Below are 21,628 nucleotides of genomic sequence, written 5' to 3' on the forward strand. Positions count from 1 at the left end.
TTCTTTAATTTTTGTTGTAATGGTTTTAAATTCTCTGCTAATTTTGGTATGTATTCTCTTACTTGATTTACTAGTCCTAAGAATGATTGTAATTTCTTTTTTGTGTCTAGTTGTTCATTTGAGTTAATTATTTTTTGTACTATATGTGTTTGCATTTTTATTCCGTTTTTATCAATTTGTATTCCTAAGAATTCTATTTGATTTTTCATTATATCAGCTTTCTTTTTACTTAGACTTATACCTGAATATTCTATGATGTGTATAAATTTTTCTAATAATCTTATATGTTCATCTTGTGTCTTAGAATATAATAATATATCATCGATGTACACTACACAATTTTCTATTTGTTTAAAGTAATTGTCCATAAAGTGTTGATATCTACCTGGTGCGTTTTTATATCCAAATGGTAATACATTCCATTCATAAAATCCTTGTGGTACAGTGAATGCTGTTAGTTTTTTAGATTCTTCTTCTAGTTTTAAGTGATAAAATCCTGATTTACAATCAAATTTGCTAAAATAATTATATCCTTGTATTTGTCTTATCTTTAGTATTTTATTTGGTATCGGATAATTATATGTTTTAGTTTTTGCATTTAAATTTCTATAATCAATAACCATTCTACTTTTTCCCCTTTTTTGTTCACTATGTTTATTTACGATAAATGCCGGGCTTGTATGCTTACTATTGCTTTCTTGTATATATCCTTTTTCTAGTAATTCATCTATATGTATCTTAAATTCGGTTAAATCATTAAAATTATACTTTAATGGTTTTTGGGTTATTATACTATTATTATCAATTAGCTCAATTTTTACTTTTGTTTTATGTTTCTCCCATCCTTGTAAAGGATTCTCACTATATGATAATTCTAACTTATCTTGGATTATTTTTACTTTATCTATAGAGAATATAATTAATTCTATTTTAGGGTCTTCTTCTTTTATATTTTCTAATTTTTGTGTAATATTTTCACTTCCTTTTATCCATTCTGTTGTTTTTCGTTTTTTATTATTTACTCTTTTTGCTCCTATTTTTTGTTTACACGGTATTGTGAACCACCAATGTGTTTTTGTTATTATATGTGGATATAGTTTTTCTAAAATTGGCATTTCTAATAGCATATCTTTTGTAGTTAATTCAAAGTTATATATTTCTTCTATAGTTAATATCTTATCACATAGTTGTATTTTTATATTTTTTTCCTTATATGTGATCATGCTTCCTTCATTATTAAATCTTGTTACTGCTATCAGTGTTTTTAATTTTTCCCACTTATCTTCTGGTAAACAATTGTATTTACATATATTAGTTTCTGCTCCCGTATCTATCATTTGTGTATAATATCTGTTGTAATATCCCTCTATTATTATCTTTGCAAGTATGTATATTTTCATATTTTTATCATACTAAAGTCCTTTTTATTATTACTCTTTTATTTTCATAATTTATTATTAACTGTTTGTCTTCTAGATTATATGATTTTACTTGTTCTAGCCATTTTATTCCTAAAGTGATATTTTCATCTCCTTGATATATTTTAAATTTTATTACTATTGGTACGCCTCCCATGATTATTTCCTTTTATGTAGTTTCTTCGGTATACATTAATGCTTTTGGTAGTTCGGGGCATATTTGTTCAGTAGTTATTATTTCATCTTCCGTTATTAATTCTCTGTAATATAGTTTTCTTCTAGTCCTGTATTTATTAATATTATATATTTTCGTTATTCCATTATTCCTGTTATGTAATAATGATGTGGTTTTATTTCTTCTTCCATTGATTTTTGTGGGGTTTTATCTATTATTCTTGAGGTACTCATTTTTTATGACATTTGGGGTATCTCATTATTTATTCTTTTTGATGTACTTAGTCTTTCTTTTACTATTTCTAAATCTTCTTCTATATCAATTTCGTTATAACTATAATCATTATTATCTGTGACTGTAACTATCCTTTCAAAAGGATTTTCTATTTTTATTTTATTTATTTTATTTTTTGCTGTTATTTTTTGTTTTGTTGTTAAAACATATAAGTTTTTACATCTAGCTGTAAATATTTTTACTTCCCGGGGTTAATTCTATCTCTGACATTCTCCAATATAATACTAGTGATTTATCTATGTTTCTATCATTTATTGCTACTGAGTAGTTAGCACTTATTATAAATTTAAATTTTTGGTATATGAGGTTACCTTTTACTTTACTTATTATACTTTTTTCTATAGGTTGTATAATTCTATAATCCGCTAAGTATATTTCTATGAGTGTATTTATTACTTCTCTAAAACATGCTTTTATTAGTATTTCTGTTCCTCCTAAATGTACATATTTAATTGGATTTTTAGCCTTAATATCTTGTATTTCTTTATTTATTATTCGTTTGTTTATTATTGGTATTTTAGCCTTTCCTTTGGTGTATTTGCAATCTATGATATGTTCTCTTTGACTTACTACATAATATTCTTCTTTTTGTCGTTTAAACCAGTTTCTTATTGTTGGTATTTCGAATATTTTTTCTACGCTTAGGTTTAATTCTTTTCCTTTTATTTGTTCAAATATATTATTATCAAATATTATTTTTTGTTTTGCCGATTCTTCATCTTGAGATTTTTCTTTAGTTATTATTTGTATATCTGTTTCAGTCATTGATATCGTATTCACTGATTCTATTACTGGATTATTTTCCATTTCATTTTCTGATAATTCATATATACTATCATTGCTTTCTAATTCATAATCTACGTACTCTATTTCTGTATATTTTTCATCGTCTATTATTATTTCTGATATTTATTTTTTCTTTGGATTTTTAGGTAATTTACAATCTCTAGCTATATGTCATAATTTTCCACAATTATAACAAGTACATTCCGTTAGTTTTCTTTTTGGACTATATGGTCTTTTGATTTTGTATTTTTTTACATAGTATCTTCTTCTTGGTTTTTTATATTTATATTTTGATCTGTATTTTTTATTATATTTCTTTCTATTTTTATAATACCTATCCGTACAACCAAATTGAGGTGTTGTTTTATTTTTGCAACATGGCAAGTTTTTTACTAATATTTTTTCCATTTTTATTTCTTCTTTATGTTTTTCACATAGTTCCATAAACCATCGTTGCAAGAATTTCATGCTAGTTCCTAAGGTGTCTGTTAATTATGCTTCATTCCAACTTTTTATTATTTTTGAATTATTGTAAAATATAATTTTCTTATTTCTTTACTTTCTTCTGTGCTATATGTTCCTTATAATAGTATTCTCTAAATGCACATGTATATTCATCTATGTAACACATATTACATATTGCTAATTTTGTCATTAGATTCCGATTTATGATTTTTTCTTTATTTTGTTCTTCTACCTCTGTTGTCATACTACTAAATTCATTTCTTATAGCTATTTCATATTTATATAATATTTCCATAGTTGTAGTGCTATTCCACCATCAAATTTTTTATTATTTCTTAGAGTTTTTAAACTTTCATCTGATAAATTTTGTAGCCATAATTTTACTGTTCCTATAAGCGTTCTTTCTATATATCCTGGTGTCTCTATTATTACTAGTTTGTTATCTATTAATTATTTTGATAGATATCCCATCCATAATTGGATTGTTTTATTTATATCTGCTACACAGTCTAAATCTAAAAAATCATGTCGTTCAGTTATTGATTTAGGTGTCCATATTTTATTTAATCTTTTATCTCATATAGTTTTTTCTCTATCATATTGTCCATAGTTTTCATTGTAATATTTTGGATCAAAATTTTTTGGATTTTTTACTCCTGATGTGCTAGGTTTTTCATCCATGTCTACATTTCATGTATTTACTTCTAAATTCTTTGTATTATCTATGTTTGCTAAAAGTTTCGTATATGTTTTGCTTGTTTTCGAATGTTGTTCATCTAGATCATCATTATTTATTTCATCAACTCTTATTTTAGGTAGATTATCTTGGTTATTTTCTTCTTTTCCTTCTAATTGTAATTTTTCTTTAAATTTAATTATCTCATTTGCTAATTTTGTTTTTTGTTCTTTTTCTTTTTGTTTCATTTCATACATTTCTTTTAACATTGCCAGTTCTTTTTCTAGGTCTATTATTTTAGTATTTTTTACTTCTTCTAATTGTTGTACTTCCTTTTTTTGCTTGTTGTTTTATTTTTTCAATTTCCGTTTTTCTATCTTTTTCTTCATTTTCTTTTGTTATTCTTATCATAGCAGTTAAACTATCTTCTAGTTTTAGCGTTTCTTTTTCTAACATTAAACTTAGATTGTCACCTATTTTCTTATATCTTCTTCCTAGATTGGAAAATATTATCTTTATTTTTAATCCGTCATTGTTTTCATATGTTTTTTCATCTATTGCGTATTCTTCCTTATTCATTTATAAATTGTGTTGAAGTTTATATTCTAAACTTTATATTTGTATTTCTAGATAAAAAATAGTTTTTCTCTATGCTATTATAGATTTTTTACAAATTCCCGCGAATATATTATTATTAAGTCTATTTTGCCTATGTTCTAATTCTTGCATTTTTGCTATAATTATTTTAGTAAGTTTTTCTTTATATTCATTATTCTCGCTATTCATTGTATTTTTAAATATTGAATATATTTATATTCTATTTTAGATATGTTATCTATTAATTGATTTAGTTTGTCGTTATCGGTTTTTGTAATATTGAGTTGTTTATATTCCGGATATAATTTGTTTAATTTTCTTATCTTTCTACTAATATGTTTCTTACTATGTTTCTTATTAGCTTACTTGTGACAAAACCCCCATTTGATACTTGACGCTTGCATCACCCTTCTAAATTTGTTATGTTTTCATTCGCCAAAGTCTTAAGCTACGGTTAGCTTTAGCACTTTCGCACTTAACCACTAATTTTCATGCCCACTCCCTTGTGACTCGACCCCAACCTTCGGTTGGATTACTAAACTATTGTACGATCGTAGACACTTGCATCGGAAGTTGTGTCTTGATTACGCAAACATCATATACATAAAATTGTCTTATAAAAATAGCACTTGCACTATCAAAATGTACAGTAAAATAACATGTGTTGATTATGGCTATGAGAGATAGAACTTTCAAAGAATTTAAAAAATCATTAATCATAAGATATAATTAACACAAAAATACGAACACAGAAACACAATAATTACACTTTTATGTATGATATTGTCCTTATTGAACAATTATATTTGCAGTCAATGAAGTGAGTATGAAGAAGTGGAATGACACCAATTGCCAGAATTATATGTTCAACCAAGTTCTTCTTTTTCCCTTTTATATTATTTCTTCTTTACCACTAATTACTATCAGTTCAACTTATCAATGGATGTAACTGTTTGGGAAAAATTGAAGGTCTTGAAACTAAGATCTTTTCATCTTCTTTTTTCAAAAAAAATATTTTAATATTGTTTCTTACATAAAGTCAGTAAGAAATAACTTTTAGACTTCTCAAAATAGTGACTATCACTTAATTTGCAAGTTAGGAACAAAATCGCATGCCGTAATAGTTTCTTTCATATTAATTGTTTACTATACCAACTTGTAATAATATTACTTTAAAATAATGGTAATTTAATCATTTAGTATTTGAAGAGTATTGTTTTTGTCTTCTACTTTAATTTAATTAATTTCCCTAATCAATTATATTTATAATGTTACGATGAAAGAAAAGTAAAATCCTTCCATTAATTAATTATATATTAATATTTGATTAAATTTTAATTTAGTGGAATGACAAATTGGTAATCCAACTTTGCACTTTAGAGCTAGCTTCCCACTTTTAATAATATATGATATGATGATATATGATATATAATGTATTTTGAATTCTAATGTGTTAATAATTTTTCTTTTTAAAAAAAGTATTACATGTTTATGTAGTATATATAATACTTGTCAATCCTAATATGTTTAAACAACAAAACAAATGATAAGTATGCATATTAATAAAAAGTGCTAAAGTTTTTATCGGGACTAGTTAATTGTCATTGGATCTAATGTCTCTATAGATTTTAGAGACATTTACAATGAGTGTTAATTATCTCTAAAAATAGAAATATTTACAAAGAGTATTAATTGCCTCTATGAAAATATATTTGTGCCAATTCAGTAATTGTTGTTAATTAATTGCCGCTAAAGATAATTTTTGGTATCGTAGTGGCAACAGACTTGCAATTGCTCATGTTTTTCAACTTGGCTACAAAGAATCCATCCATTTTGTGCACATGAGGATAGAATGGGCTTGTCAACCAAAGATGTGTGGAAACAGTGCTGCCTAAAGCAAATAAATCCAGGCCTCCCAAAATCAAGTCCACAAGGCACAAGCTTAACATTAGGCTTATATTTATTTTTGTTTTGTTAAATAGGATAATTAGATATTCAGATGTTAAAATCAAACCGTCTTAATCATTCAGTGTTCAGATGAAGAGACAAAATCTTAATCATTCTAATGCACATTCAGATTCAGACGTTTTAATCTTAACGAAAACAAATGAGGCCTTAATTCCTATATGACTATTTTTGAATAACAAAAAGAAGGGGAAAAATTAAATATCACAAATGTAGGGGATACTCTGTGCAAACATTTAAAAGAATTATATTTAGAAAATCCAAGTTTTACCTTTGGTCAAACTTAAGCTTAAACACACTAAATTCAAATGGTAAAACCCAACAATTTTTAGAACTTTCTTCCTCTCTTCTCAAATTTCTTTAATAAAACAGCAGCGAACACAATTTTTTTATTCTATGGATTCTCAAAAGTTCTCTGCTGGTGTTAAAATTGCTCAAATTTCATCGAATCATGGAGAACTTTTTGGTATATGTGTTCATTGTTTCTTCTAATTTGGGATAGATTTAATTTATATACATCATTTATATAATTAATTTATATAATTTTTATAAACTTTATTACTGTAATTAGTGATTGTTGGATTTTCTTGATGGTTGTCAGGTGTAGTTGGTAAGCCACGGTTAATCCATGTGAACGTTGGGGAGGTAAAATTATGTTTTACTTATTGATTTTTAGCCTAAAGCGTGTGTTTTTTATAGCATGATTTACAGATCTTAGATTAACCTATATGGGATTTTGTAGTTTTGCTACAAGCTTGAGTTTTGAATTTCATATGAGAGAAAAAGAAGAAAATAATTTACTTCTACATTTTTATTTTATTTTTACTTTCTTGTTATGCCTTTTGAGTTAATACATCAATAATTAATTGATGAACAAATATTCAAGGATGAAATAAAAGAACCAAACTACAATAATTGATTGACTCTCTAATGATAAAATAAATTCATGTTATCGATAAGTTGTAACTTTTTTCACGTGACACATCACAATCTTATTTGTGTGCTCCTTCCAATCATTACTATTCATTTTTCTTTTATTTGCATAGGGTAGATCTTGATCCTTCCATCATAACGTCTCCTTTAAATGCATTAGATTTTTGTTTTTTGCCGGCCTCCTTATGTTTCAAGAAACTTATACTTTCATCTCAAATATTTTAATGAATTATTTGAAGGATTTGAAGTTACGAAGGAAGGTGAATAACTTGTGTAGATTGGTAAACAAAAAGCAGTGAAACATGGAAGAATTATTATGGGGCTTATGTCTCCATTTCTTAAAGATGGAAAGTCTAACGTAACTAGAAAATAACATTTATATCATACCCTTGATCAAAGTTCTTTTTTTAAGTTCTCTTGAATTGAAGTTCATGTCTTGTGAATTTTTCGATTGACTTTACTAAATGATGCAAGCCTATTATCTTTTACGCAGGACATTGTGTCTGAGATAATGAATTTATCACAACAAGGACCTATGAAAATTTGTATTCTTTCTGCAACGGGTGGCATATCTACCGTCGTCCTTCAAGAGTCTGCAACGGGTGGTGGTATTGCGACATATGAGGTGTGTGTTTAGACTCAACCTAGTGGATGTTGATGTTTCAGTCTCAATGTTAGCATTTAGATTCAGACTTGAATAATAACATATTAACTAAATTTATTGCATGTTTAATAAAATTAGGTAGTTCCGTCAAATTATTTACCATCAAATAGGTTTAGGATTTTGTTTGAGGAACTCTTTTACAGTATGGATTTTTAATTTTAAAATGGTTATTCTAATGATTAATAATTGTGTTCTAAACTTAATATGATATTTCAGCAAAATCTACTGAATTTGGCCGACCCATATGGACTTCAAGCTCCACTTCTAATGATAGTCAGTTATAGGCGAGCATGCCAATCACTGGTGTGAAAATCTTATTTTAGTTTCTCGACCCCTAGTCCTTTTTTTCTCTTTGAATTGTTTTAGTCATAAGTATATTGAATGTACTTGAAGGGGAAAGAAACACAATAAAACCTTTAAAAGATGGTGTTATGCCCATATTGCAACAAATTGACTTAGTTGATGCTTCATTTCCCCCTTTTTCTCTCTCTCTTTATGTTGTGATTGAAAAATAATTTTCTTCCTTTATATGCACGCTAGTATTTTCATTTGAGATACATGAATTAGTAGTAGTTAGCTCATGAATTTTGGGTGTATTCGATCATGTTACTCTATGAAGGATTACTCTACTAATTGCTTTGGTAATTTTTATTACTGAATTTATTTGGAACGAGTTATCATATCAATTGTCAATTGATTTTGCTTACATTGGTGGTTCTACCTTATATACTATGAACAAGTAGTTGGATGTACATCTATTGGAAATATTGTGAAGTTACATATGTATATTAATGCTTTAATTTTATAAAGGTGATAACCGAGTGTACATTGATTGTCTTCTAGTCTACTTATTTGGCATTGCTCATCAAGTATACATATCTTTTATTATTTATATGCAGGGTCAATTTGCCATCATCTCATTATCAGGGTCAATCATGCTGTCAAAAAGTAGTAGAACATGTGACCTTAGCGTGATGCTATCTAGGCCAGATCATATTGTTTTCGGAGGTTACGTTGCAAAGCTCACATCTGCTACTCCGATACAGGTGTTATTCTAACTATCTTTATCCTTGGGTTAATGTTCTTTTCTTACTCATTTTGGATTGATTAGTAGTGCATGACCCGAAATTCAGTGGACAATGATCCCACCCCTCTATTGATCACTTAAGTAGAAAGCTTACTTTGAACCTTGTTGTGTGCAAAAGTTGCAGCCTTGGGATGTTTTTACCCTTATTTTTGAGTGTTTATTGTGGACTTGCTAATGGTTTTCAGTTCACTATCAGGTGGTTGTGAGTAGTTTCATTCCGAAAAAGGAAAAGCTCGAGTCTAAGGGTGATAATGATGCTCCCAAGGGTATTCAACTCGTTGATCCCCCTGCAGCTGTGTAGGCAATTGAATGCACATACCAAGGGACATATCCTTCTACTCCTCTCAATAATGAATGTGTTGTTCAAGTCGGGTTTTTTATTGTCCTTTTCAAGACATTCCTTCTAAAGTGTGGCCTACGAGCCAGATTGATAAATTCATTGATTTTGAGGTTTGAAGTTTGTGATTATGAGTTGAGGAATGCATTGTATTGCTGTCTGTTGCAATTGAAAATTTACTGATTTTATATCTTTAAATGAGATGTTTGGAAAGACTAGAATTAATTGAGAAATTAATAGAAGTAGTTTATTTGTATTGATTACAATGGTAATGACTGTTGTGTTTGATAATAGTGACGATAATGAAAAGGTTGTTTAATGATCTTGATGCTTTAGTAGGTAGAAACAAAAGTGTCAAAAATGAAAAGTTTTCATAATTAATAAAAAGTGCTAAAGTTTTTATCGGGTTTAGTTAATTGTCATTGGAACCAATGTCTCGATAGATTTTAGGGGCATTTACAAAGAGTGCTAATTATCTCTAAAAATAGAAATATTTACAAAGAGTGTTAATTGCTGGTAACAAAAAATATTTGTGCCAATTAAGCAATTATTATTAATTAATTACCATTAATTATCATTTTTTATATTGCAGTGGAAGTAGACTTGCAATTGCTCATCTTTTTCAACTTGGCTACAAGAAATCCGTCCATGTTGTGCACATGAGGATAGAATGGGCTTGTCAACCAAAGATGTGTGGAAACAGTGCTGCCCAAAGCGAATAAATTCAGGCCTCCAAAAAATCAAGTCCACAAGCTTAATATTAGGCTTAGATTTATTTTTGTTTTGTTAAATAGGTTAATTAGATATTCAAATGTTTAATAACAAATCGTCTTAATCATTCAGTGTTCAGATGAAGAGACAAGATCTTAATCATTCAGATGCACATTCAGATTTCGACGTTTTAATCTTAACGAAAACAAATGAAGCCTTAATTCCCGTATGACTATTTTTGAAGAACAAAAAGAAGGGGCAAAAATTAAATATCACAAATGTAGGGGACAATTTGTGCAAACATTTAAAAGAATTATATTTAGAAAATCCAAGTTTTATATTTGGTCAAACTTAAGCTTAAACACTAAATTCAAATGATAAAACCCAACAATTTTTAGAACTTTCTTCCTCTCTCTCATCAAATTTCTTTAATAAAACAACAGCGAAAACAACTTTTCTATTCTATGGATTCTCAAAAGTCCTCTGCTGGTGTTAAAACCGCTCAAATTTCATCGAATCATGGAGAACTTTTTGGTATATATGTGTTCATTTTTTCTTCTAATTTGGGAAAGATTTAATTTATATACATCATTTATATAATTTTTATATACTTTATTACTATAATTAGTGATTATTAGATTTTCTTGATGGATGTCAGGTGTAGTTGGTAAGCGACAGTTAATCCATGTGAACATTGTGGAGGTAAGATATGTTTTAAATATTGATTTTTGGCCTAAAGCATGTGTTTTTCATAGCATGATTTACAGATCTTAGATTAACCTATATGAGATTTTGTTGTTTTGCAACAAGCTTGAGTTTTGAATTTCATATGAAAGAAAAATAAGAAATTAATTTACTTCTACATTTATTTTTTTATTGACTTTCTTGATATTCCTTTTGAGTTAATACATCAATAATTAATAGAAGAACAAATATTCAAGGATGGAATAAAAGAACCAAACTACATAATTGATTGACTCTCTAATGATAAAATAAAATCATGTTGTCAATAAGTTATAACTTTTTTCACTAGACACATCATAGTCTTATTTGTGTGCTCCTTCCAACCATTACTATTCTTTTTTCTTTTATTTGCATAGGATAGATCTTGATCTGTAACGACTTGGAAAATGATAGGATGAACTAGAGCCTTGACGTTTGAGTTAGTGTGACTTTAGGAGGATGTGTAGACTGTTTTAGAACTTATTTGAGCAAGGAAGAAACCTAGGGTGCAAGCAAGGACCTAGACTAGCAAGATAGGGTGAAAGAAGTCTTGTACTTTGGTGGGCCTTTTGGCGATTGGGGTGTCGCCCAATGGGATGGGCGAATCGCCCAATGACCCCCTACTTCGCCTAGTGGACTGCCCACTTAGTGAGCCTACTGGAAAATTGGGCGAACCAAGAGTGCATTTGGCGAATCGCCTAGTGCACTTGGCAAGCTAGCCCAAGGTTCCAAAGGGGGAACTAGGTGCATGATCGCCAACAAGCTTGGCGTGTCGCCCTTCTCCCCTCCTATCGCCCATTGACCAGCCGTTTGAGTGAGCCACTAGAACAAAGGGCGAGCCAAGGGTTCACTTGGCGAGCCCAAGTGTCCAAAGGGAGAGCTCAAGCGGGCAAGGGGCAGAATTTTTAAGTTGAAACTTTAGGGTCCTTAGCACTTTTCCAAAATTGACCCTACACTATTCCATTCTTTTCCTAGAAACTATATAACATTTTTAAGACCTAAATTCCTTTCATTTAAGTCATTCCAATTAGAATAAAAAGAAAATATTCCTCTCTCAATAGTTCTCTCTCTAGCTCAAGGAATAAGAAGAAGAGGTGAATGCTAGGGTTTGGTGATTTCAAGGTGGTTCTTCCTCAAATTTCTTGGATAATCTTAGTAATGGTATGGTGGTCTTGATCCTTGTCTAATTTTCCATTCAAGGAGCCAAATCCAAAGTGATTTCAAAGTATGAAAAATCTAGGGTTTTACTCAATCTCATGGGTTCTTTTACCAAACGATTTCAAATGGTTTCTAATGGCATCTATGGTTTGGGTTGAATTTTTAATTGATGGTTTATGATGAAAATATTCCATGAACCCATGATTTTCCTTTAACTCCTAAAATGTACTTTTATGAAAGTGAGTTTTGATGATTATGAAGGTTTATGAATGAAACTTGTGTAAAATGCTTTGGGATATTGATTTGCACCATTATGCATGTTTTGGTTTTATTAAATTGAAGGTTTGTTGATGACTTGTGAGCATTGCCTTGAGAGGGAAAGTTATGGTTATATTACTTGTGAAACAGAATTGTGTGTGAATTGTTGATCCACTTGAAAGGTGGAGGTGTTTACTTACTATGTATATTGTGATCATGGCATTGACGGCATATTGTGAGTAATTGAAGTATGTTCAAAGTGTTGAATATATATGAATGTGATGTGAAGCATGTGTGTTATATAAATGAATGAATGACGATCATGATTAGAGGCTAAATGGTGTTAGGATTGAATATATCTCTCTATTAACACTTGTGAATGATGGTGATTATGTGAAAGGCTATTCTCACATACACACACACATGAATGAATGAATGAAGTTAATGATAATGTTAATGAATGTTGAGTACTATTTAAAAGGCTATTCTCAATTGTACTCTAATGAATGATAAAGACTTGTTGTGAAAGGACTTTCTCACAATAAGGGGATTCTTAGGTGAAAGGCTATTCTCATCTTTGAATCTATGATCTTTCGAATGAATGAATGTTGGGATGGGATGGATGCTCATCCGTGAATTGAGGCGGAGTATCTAGTAACAATCCCTATATCCCATTTTAGTGAATGTTGGGTTTGGGATGGATGCTCATCCGGGAGTTGAGGCGGAGTATCTAGTAGCAATCCCTTATCCCATAATGAACTAATGTAATAAATATAATGTACTCTGTGGGGAATAATGTCAAGCACGAGTGGATATGGATTGGGATGGGTGTTCATCTGAGTTGAGGCGGGGCACCTAGTAGCAATCTCTTGAGATGGATGCTCATCTGAGTAGAGGCGGGGCATCTAGTAGCAATCTCCCTATCCCTTAAACTATATCCCTACATAGGTCTGGCTAGTAGATCCACTTAAGGCTAAACAAATGATGGTCCTACCTTAGGCAAGTAGATATCCTTTTGTCCGGTGATGGTGACACCGGGATTCCATGTCAAGCTCACATGGTCTATGTCGGTTAAGGCTTACCCCCACAAAGAATGTTGATGAACCATGGCTTCTTAAGGATGTACTACTTAGTGTATGTGGTGGAATCAGACGTCATCTATGCATTGCACAAGTAGGCATTTGAGAGAGGTCACGATGTGTTCTTTATGATGTTAATGAATAATGGGCTCTTGTGAAGATGTGTTAATAAAGAATGTTGAGCAAGTGTCTAAATGCATGAAAGACCTCTAAATGTTTAAATGTAAATATGCATGCTATACTGGTATTGTAATATGAATTACTTCCTTGTCATGTCTTATTGTATATGTATGTGCCTTGTCTATGTTGACTTCAAAGGGGTACTTAGTGAGAGTAGTAGTATGGGATGCTATTTTCACATTGCACAAGTATGACTTAGGGTTGTCTTAGATGTTGGTCATAATGTGATGAATGATTTATTGTGTAAAGGTTCTTATATATTGTAGCCTTGAGTAATACCTACGTGTGGTATGAAAAGGTAGTATGGGCTGCCACTTTATGTCTTACTTAGGTGTATCTTAGGGTAACTTTAGATAGGGGTCCTAAGATGATAAAATGACTTACTTGACGAATATGTTTAGATGTTGTATGTTGGTACTAGTTGAGCATGATTACTTGTAATGTGAAGCATGATAAATGGTAAGTTCACCTTTGGTGATCTCACGGAAATATTATATAAATACGAAATATCTATAAGAAATGAATTTAGTAGTATGACAACAGAGGTAGAAGAACAAAATAAAGAAAAAATCATAAATCGGAATCTAATGACAAAATTAGCAATATGTAATATGTATTACATAGATGAATATACATGTGCATGCATTTAGAGAATACTATTATAATGGAACATATAACACAGAAGAAAGTAAAGAAATAAGAAAATTATATTTTACGAACCTATATTGAAAATATCCACAAAATCCAAACCTATTTAAACCGCAACCCCAGATCAACTACAAAAGAACCAAACCAGGATTATTTGACACAAAAGTTACAAGGTTGTATGTGATTTCTGTTCAAATATGAATTATGTGACTTTGTATATTGGTTGTGACTTATATTATGCCTCTTGTATCAATGTTCATGAAGTTTTACGAAAATGGTATAGAAGCATGACTTCCAAATGAAATGTCTATTTTAAGCATGTTTTCCATGGTCATCATACTTAGTACATTTTTGTGTGCTAACCCATATTCTTCATGTTTTACTACAAGTGTAGGTTGCGGTTATTGAGTATCTCTCTCTTGTTGGAGCTTGGACTACACTTCTTCCAAGACATCTTTTGGTATGTCCTCATAGATCGAAGACAAAGACCATTCATGTTTCTAGTTCTTTTACATTTAAAGACTATTGTTAAGACTTCGATTGTAAAGGGCCATGACCCTTTCTTGTATTAAGCTTTTTGTCTAAGATGGCCATGTGAGACTTTAGTATTCCGCTACTTTACAAATGACTTGCGATTGTTGATGTTATTAAGAAAGTTTTAATTTTGCACTATTTTTATTACCGGGGTCGAGTACGTCGTGTAGCATCCGGGGCCTAGACTCGGGTCATGAGATGATCCTTCCATAGAGTATCCTTTAAATGCATTCGATTTTTATTTTTCGTCGGCCTCCTTATGTTTCGGGAAACTTATACTTTCATCTCAAATATTTTAATGAATTATTTGAAGGATTTGAAGTTACGAAGGAAGGTGAATAACTTGTATGGATTGGTGAAGAAAAAGCAGTGAAGCATGAAAGAATTATTATGGGGCTTATGGCTCCATTTATTAAAAATGTAAAGTCTAACGTAACTAGAAAATAACATTTATATCATACCCATGATCAAAGTTCTTTTTTTTAAGTTCTCTTGAATTGAAGTTCCTGTCTTGTGAATTTTTCGGCTGACTTTACTAAATAATGCAAGCCTGCTATCTTTTACGCAGGACATTGTGTCTAAGATAATGAATTTATCACAACAAGGACCTATGAAAATTTGTATTCTTTCTGCAACGGGTGGCATATGTACCGTCTTCCTCCAAGAGTCTGCAACGGGTGTTGGCATTGCGACATATGATGTGTGTATTAATTTTAGCTTAGACACACTTACTTTTTTTCCTACCTTTATGTTGAGGCATGTGTGGTAGTTTATGCTTAGTTAGTTTATGACTCTATTTATATGTTTTTGTCTTCTCACTAGATTTTGTTGGCTATGTGATCTAGAAATTTGACTTTTGGCATTTATTTAAATGTATATTGATATGACAATTGCTTTTGACTTGAGAGAAACAGAACGGTAGAGTACATCCCTTTAGATGTACTCTACAATTTATATGTCTATTACCTTTAAAGAATCGTCATTTTCTTAACTACTATTTTTCAAATCAAAGTTTAATTCTAAAGAGAAATAATCAAAAACACATTGAAAGTATCATTGTTTTTAGGATTACGATTTTCTTAGCTAAACAATCATGTCTTTTTCTTTTCTACCTAAACTATCACTAATTATGTATGCCACAAGGACATGTTTTATCACTCTTTGTCAATATTCTTATAGTATATCATGACTCAGCCTAGTGGATGTTGATGTTTCAGTCTCAATGTTAGCATTTAGATTTAGACTTGAATAATTACATATTAACTAAATACATTGCATGTTTAATAAAATAAGGTAGTTCAGTCAAATTATGTACCATCAGTTAGATTTAGGATTTTGCTTGACAAACTCATTTGCAGATATAAGATTTCAATTTTATAAATTTTTAATTTTAAAACGGTTATTTCAATTATTAATAATTGTGTTCTAGACTTAATATGCTATTTCAGCAAAATCTAATGAATTTGACCGACCCATATGGACTTCAAGCTCCACTTTTAATGACAGTCAGTTAGAGGCGGGCATGCCAATGACGTGGTGTGAATATCTTATTTTAGTTTCTCAACCCCTAGTCCTTTTTTTCTCTTTAAATTGTTTTAGTCATAAGTATATTGAATGTATTTGAAGGGAAACGAAACACAATAAAACCTTTAACAGATGGTGTTAAGCCCATATTGCAACAAATTGACTTAGTAGATGCTTCATTTTCCTTTTTTTTTTGGTTCTCTTTCTGCACTGATTGACAAATACTTTTCTTCCTTTATATGCACCCTAGTATTTTAATTTGAGGTACATGAATTAGTAGTAGTTAGGTGATAAATTTTGGGTGTATTCGATCATGTTACTCTATGAAGGATTACTCTAAAAATTTTTGTAGGTAGTTTTTATTATTGAACTTATTTGGAACAAGTTATGATATCAATTGATTTTGCTTGTTTTGGTGGTTCTACCTTATATACTATGCACAAGTAGTTGGATGTATATCTATTGGAAATGTTGTGAAGTTACGTATGTATATTAATGCTTGAATTTTGTAAAGGTGATAACCGAGTGTACATTAATTGTCTCCTAGCCTACTTATTTTGAGTGTTTATTGTGGACTTGCTAACGTTTTTCAGTTCACTATCAGGTGGTTGTGAGTAGCCTCATTCCGAAAAAGTAAAAGCCCGAGTCTAAGGGTGTGATGATGCTCCCAAATGTATTCGACTTGTTGATCCCCCCACAAGTGTGTAGGCAATTGAATGCACATCAAGGGGCATATACTTCTACTCCTCTCAACAACGAATGTGTTGTTCAAGTCGGGTTTTCTTATTGTCTCTTTCAAGACATTTCTTCTAAAGTGTGGCCTATGAGCCAGATTGAGAAATTCATTGCCTTTGAGGTTTGAAGTTTGTGATTATGAGTTAAGGAATGCATTGTATTGATGTATGTTGCATTTGAAACTTTATAGATTTTATATCTTAAAATGAGATGTTTAGAAAGACTAGAATTAATTGAGAAATTAATAGAAGTATTTTATTTGTATTGATTACAATGGTAATGAATGTTGTGTTTGAAATTATGTATTACACTGAAAGAGAAATTCTCTCCACCCTCTAGAACCTAACAGATGGCCACATCTTTAGCTTTTTCATCACACCCTCCTAAACCCCAGATGGGGATGCTATGGAATTGGATACAATAACCTCTACTAGGACATCACTTTCCTTCAAGGAAGCGCTAAACTCCCATGTTCCTCGGAACGACTTTAGGGGGAAATTGACACCGGAGGAAGTTTTCGCACGGATGAATATTTGTACAAATGAGGTTTAAAGACAGAGACAACAAGGGGACTCCAGTGAGAATGGACTAGATGGCATCTCGCTATCCAGCGAGGACAAAATCAGAATATACCAACCCTGGGCTTTCTCTACTATAATCAAACTACTGGGGAAAAGAGTACCCCACTATTACCTCCATAGCCGCCTAAAAGCGTTATGGAAAATATCCGACGAAATAGTCCTAATTGACCTAGGATATGACTACTACATAGTCTAATTCCTTAAGGAGGACAACTTGATCAGAGCAATCCAAGAAGGCCTCTGGTTCATCAACGGGTACTTTATATCAACGAAACGTTGTCAACCTAACTTTGTAGCATCGGAAGCCATAGAAACTTACTCCTAAGTATGGGTAAGACTATCCGAGCTCCCCACAAAGTACAATGATCATACCATTCTAGCGAAGATTGGAAATAAGATCGGTAGGCTGGTTACAACAGATGTACGTACATCGGCAACCCTTCGTGGTAGATATGCACGAATTTGTGTAGAGGTATCAGTGGAGAACCGATGAGATCACATATCCACATAGGTAATCTAAAGCAGAACATCATTTATGAAGGGGAAGGCATCTTATGCCTCAGCTGTGGGAGAGTTGAGCACACCTCAAATGCTTGTGACTATTCTAAGCAAAACAAGATGGACAAGGTCACAACAACCAGTAGAAAAGTAGAACAATCCGAGATAAAAAAGCCCACTGGGGGAGTTACTAATAAAGAAACTTTAACAGAGACTCCTTGGCAAACAGTTTCCTTCAAGAAGAGGATGTCACATATACATGGAACAAAAGTTGAAGGTAATTCAGACAAAAGTATGAGCAAAAATTCTTCAACTACAAATAAAGTGGGTATCCCAGTCAAATTTTTTGACGCCAAAACAGGTAAGTATCTCGATTCCCAAGTTTTTATATATAAAAGTAAAGATGCCAAAACGGGACCGGGATCTACATTAGGTCCAAAGGGAGACATTACCTCCGGAAACCAAGCTGACAATCCCAAAAACTAGTAAGAAGAAATAGTACAATCTCTGACCCCACAGATATCGTCATGAGTGACGCATTAATTACAAATAATAATAGTAACAATAATAAAAATCCTAAGGCGGCAATTTTAACTAATAATAGGAACCCTTATTTGACCCCTAAATCTCTAAAAGGTAACCTAGCCCCTACCCCTGCTTACCCCTTATCCCATTCATTAAATAAATCTGTAGTTCCCCACCCCCAAGTCTAAAAAGCGTACAAGGGAAGCCTCTCTGCACTAAACCAACGCCAAGTATTTTAGAAGCTCCAATGGATTGTGTACACATGGATAAATCAAACACCACTTCTTTAGAAAACAAATTTCCAGTTGTATTCAAGACAACCGAGATGGATTTAATAAATATTGCAAAAGATATTATTTTTCTCTTCAATTCACAAACTGACCTTCCAAATTTGGATACTAAAATAGAGGATATTTGTACCGATATTCCTAGTACCAGTAACTCCAATCCACTAAATAGATTGCATATTCCTATAGATTCCATAAGTATAGAACTTCCCATTAAAAGCGATAATGCCAAGACTTCCCTTTTTCTCATAAACTCGACGACAAGCTGCAATAAGACAAACTCTCCAAACCAGCTTCCAAACTCACTTCCAAACAATGTCGAACAACCACCAAAACTCCACCAATGCGAACCAGAGTCACCCTCTGAACAATACTCCAATTTACGCTACTCTTGCTCCCCTACCAAACACAGTACCATCTTCTTGGCTGGAACTAATTATATAGGGTCACTCTATTTCCTTCAATATGGTGATCGAAGGGAGAGAAGTGGCCATTGTAGTTAGCGGAAGGAATGAGGTTGGCTATGGAATCCAACAATACCCATGTGTGGATAGCATAAATACTCCAAACTCCAACTCTCTATCAATATCCCCAAACTCATATGTTCCACATTCTAACTTGGGAAATGCTAATCCTCCAACCTATGGAGCAGAACCAAGCCGAGATGCCATTCATACCCCCAACCATGTCAAACTTAGGGATGGATCCTCTCTTCAATCCTCTGCACTTGTTCCAACAGGGAGCTCCTCCACCGGTGTTGGTGCCAACGGGATCGATGGAAAGCTCAAACCAGAGTCCAACCAATGTAGCTTCGACGTCTCAAGTACCAAACATCACCCCACTACCTCAAATAGTTCAATTACAAATTGCGAACTCGTAAGAATTGGGGAGGCCCTAGAGCTAATGAAGGAAACAAGAACGGAAATAGTAGTTCTAATAGAAATAAAAATAATGGTTTACAAAGAAAAATTCAAAAAGAAACTAATCCTTATTTTTCATCTGAATCTCTTAAAAAGCTCGCTAGACATCAGACTACCAGTAAACTCATAGTTAGGGAACTATGTGCTAGTTATGAATCCAACATTGAGGAAAATAGGAGAGCAGGTTGTCTCGAGGAGGACACTGCCATTAATGGTTCCACCCAACATGAAAAGATCAATGAATTTAATAATATGGAACTGTAGAGGGGAAATGGTCCATATTTTAGGAGGAACTTTCGCTTCCTATTAGATTGGCATAAGCATCATTTAGTCACTCTATTAAAAACCAAAATGAAAAACCATAGAAGTTTGTTAGAAGACTTCCCATTCACTAGAATGATCGAAGTCCCGGCAGTAGGTAACTTATGAGGCATTGTGGTTCTATGGGATTACGACATCTTGGAGTTGGTTGAAATTAGTACTACTACGTATGAAGTCCATGCCATCATCAAGGTACACAATTTAAATATTACTTTGTTGTTTATCGTTATTTATGCTAGCACTCACAGGTATATGCGTAAAATTCTTTGGAATAACTTGCGTAGTATAAAGAATAACTATAATGGTAAATGGCTAATAGAGGGTGATTTTAATGAACTTCTTCACAATTTGGAAAATAAAGGTGGAAATCATCTCATGAGGCCTCCAATCATTCTTGTTGGAGAGATACTATACAGGAAGAAATCAATGCCCAGGAAAAAAATAATAAGACTTAGTCTCATTGCCTGCAGGGAAAGAAGCCATTGGCTGCAAGTGGATTTACAAGATCAAGCATAAAGCCATCAGACTTTCAAGAAATCATCAACCATTGTGAACTCATAGGCATGGGTTTTAAAGGGAGCCGATATGCCTGGTTGAACAAAAGATTTAAAAATAAAAAACTCTTATATTTGAGCGCCTAGATAGATTCCTAGTAAATAATGATTGGTTATTGTGTTATCCTAATGCGCAGGTACAAAACTTACCCATGACTCATTCTGACCATTGCTCATTGCTATTGTCTTTATCCAATAACTGCAACAACACTAGGCCTAGACCTTTTAGACTAGAAACAATGTGGACGTCTCACATAGATTTCATAGTAATCGTCAACCAAGCATGGCTTAAAAATGATAACTTGTTGGGAGCTTTGTTAATGATATATCGTGAGTTTACGGTATTTCTAATACATTTCACTTACAAGTTGTAGGTGTCTAGGGTTTTTTTTGTATTTTTTTCATGTGTTTTTATCATATTTTACAGGAAAGATGTTTAGGCGCGGAAATAAAGAGACAGCTGACAGAATTGCAGAAAAGGGCATATACGAACCGTAGATCCAATGACGCTCCGTAGATGGTATTCGTAGATCAGCAGCCAAGGCATGAGGGAAAATCAGGGAAATCTAACCAAGTGTGGAACCACGGTGCCCATTGACGGTCCGTAATTGATCTACGGACCGTACTGTTGATCCGTAGATTGATGTTGCGAGGGTTCCAGTACCTGATTTTTGAAGATTCAAACTGTGGAGCTACGGAAGAGGATTGACAGATCGTAGATCGATCTACGGTCCGTACTGCAGTTCCGTCATTTGCTTTAGAGAAGCTGATTTTTGGAAGTTGAAATATTTTCTAAGTCCTGGCTGACGGAAGGGACTCATGGACCGTAGATCCATTGACGGTCTGTGAGCCAGTCTCATTGAATGAAGACGCGTGCCTGTAACAAACTTTCCTTATTTTGTTTCCCTTTTTATTTAGGACTTGTTTTCTATAAATAGGGTATGTAAACCTCGTTTTTGGGGGTGAGGCATTATTATTCTATTCTAGTTCTTGAC

The 21,628-nt window shown here is 32.1% G+C and overlaps 1 protein-coding gene across 1 annotated transcript; it reads left to right on the forward strand.

The window, feature by feature from the left end:
* The first annotated feature begins 6,772 nt into the window (after positions 1–6,772).
* On the forward strand, positions 6,773–9,361 carry LOC125855723 (AT-hook motif nuclear-localized protein 10-like). Its single transcript, XM_049535453.1, has 5 exons — positions 6,773–6,842; positions 6,978–7,021; positions 7,803–7,934; positions 8,873–9,019; positions 9,257–9,361. The coding sequence occupies exons 1-5, from the start codon at positions 6,773–6,775 to the stop codon at positions 9,359–9,361; spliced, it is 498 nt and encodes a 165-aa protein (XP_049391410.1).
* The last annotated feature ends 12,267 nt before the right edge of the window (positions 9,362–21,628 follow it).

Source organism: Solanum stenotomum, chromosome 2 (genome assembly GCF_019186545.1).
Source record: "Solanum stenotomum isolate F172 chromosome 2, ASM1918654v1, whole genome shotgun sequence".
Classification (NCBI taxonomy): domain Eukaryota; kingdom Viridiplantae; phylum Streptophyta; class Magnoliopsida; order Solanales; family Solanaceae; genus Solanum; species Solanum stenotomum.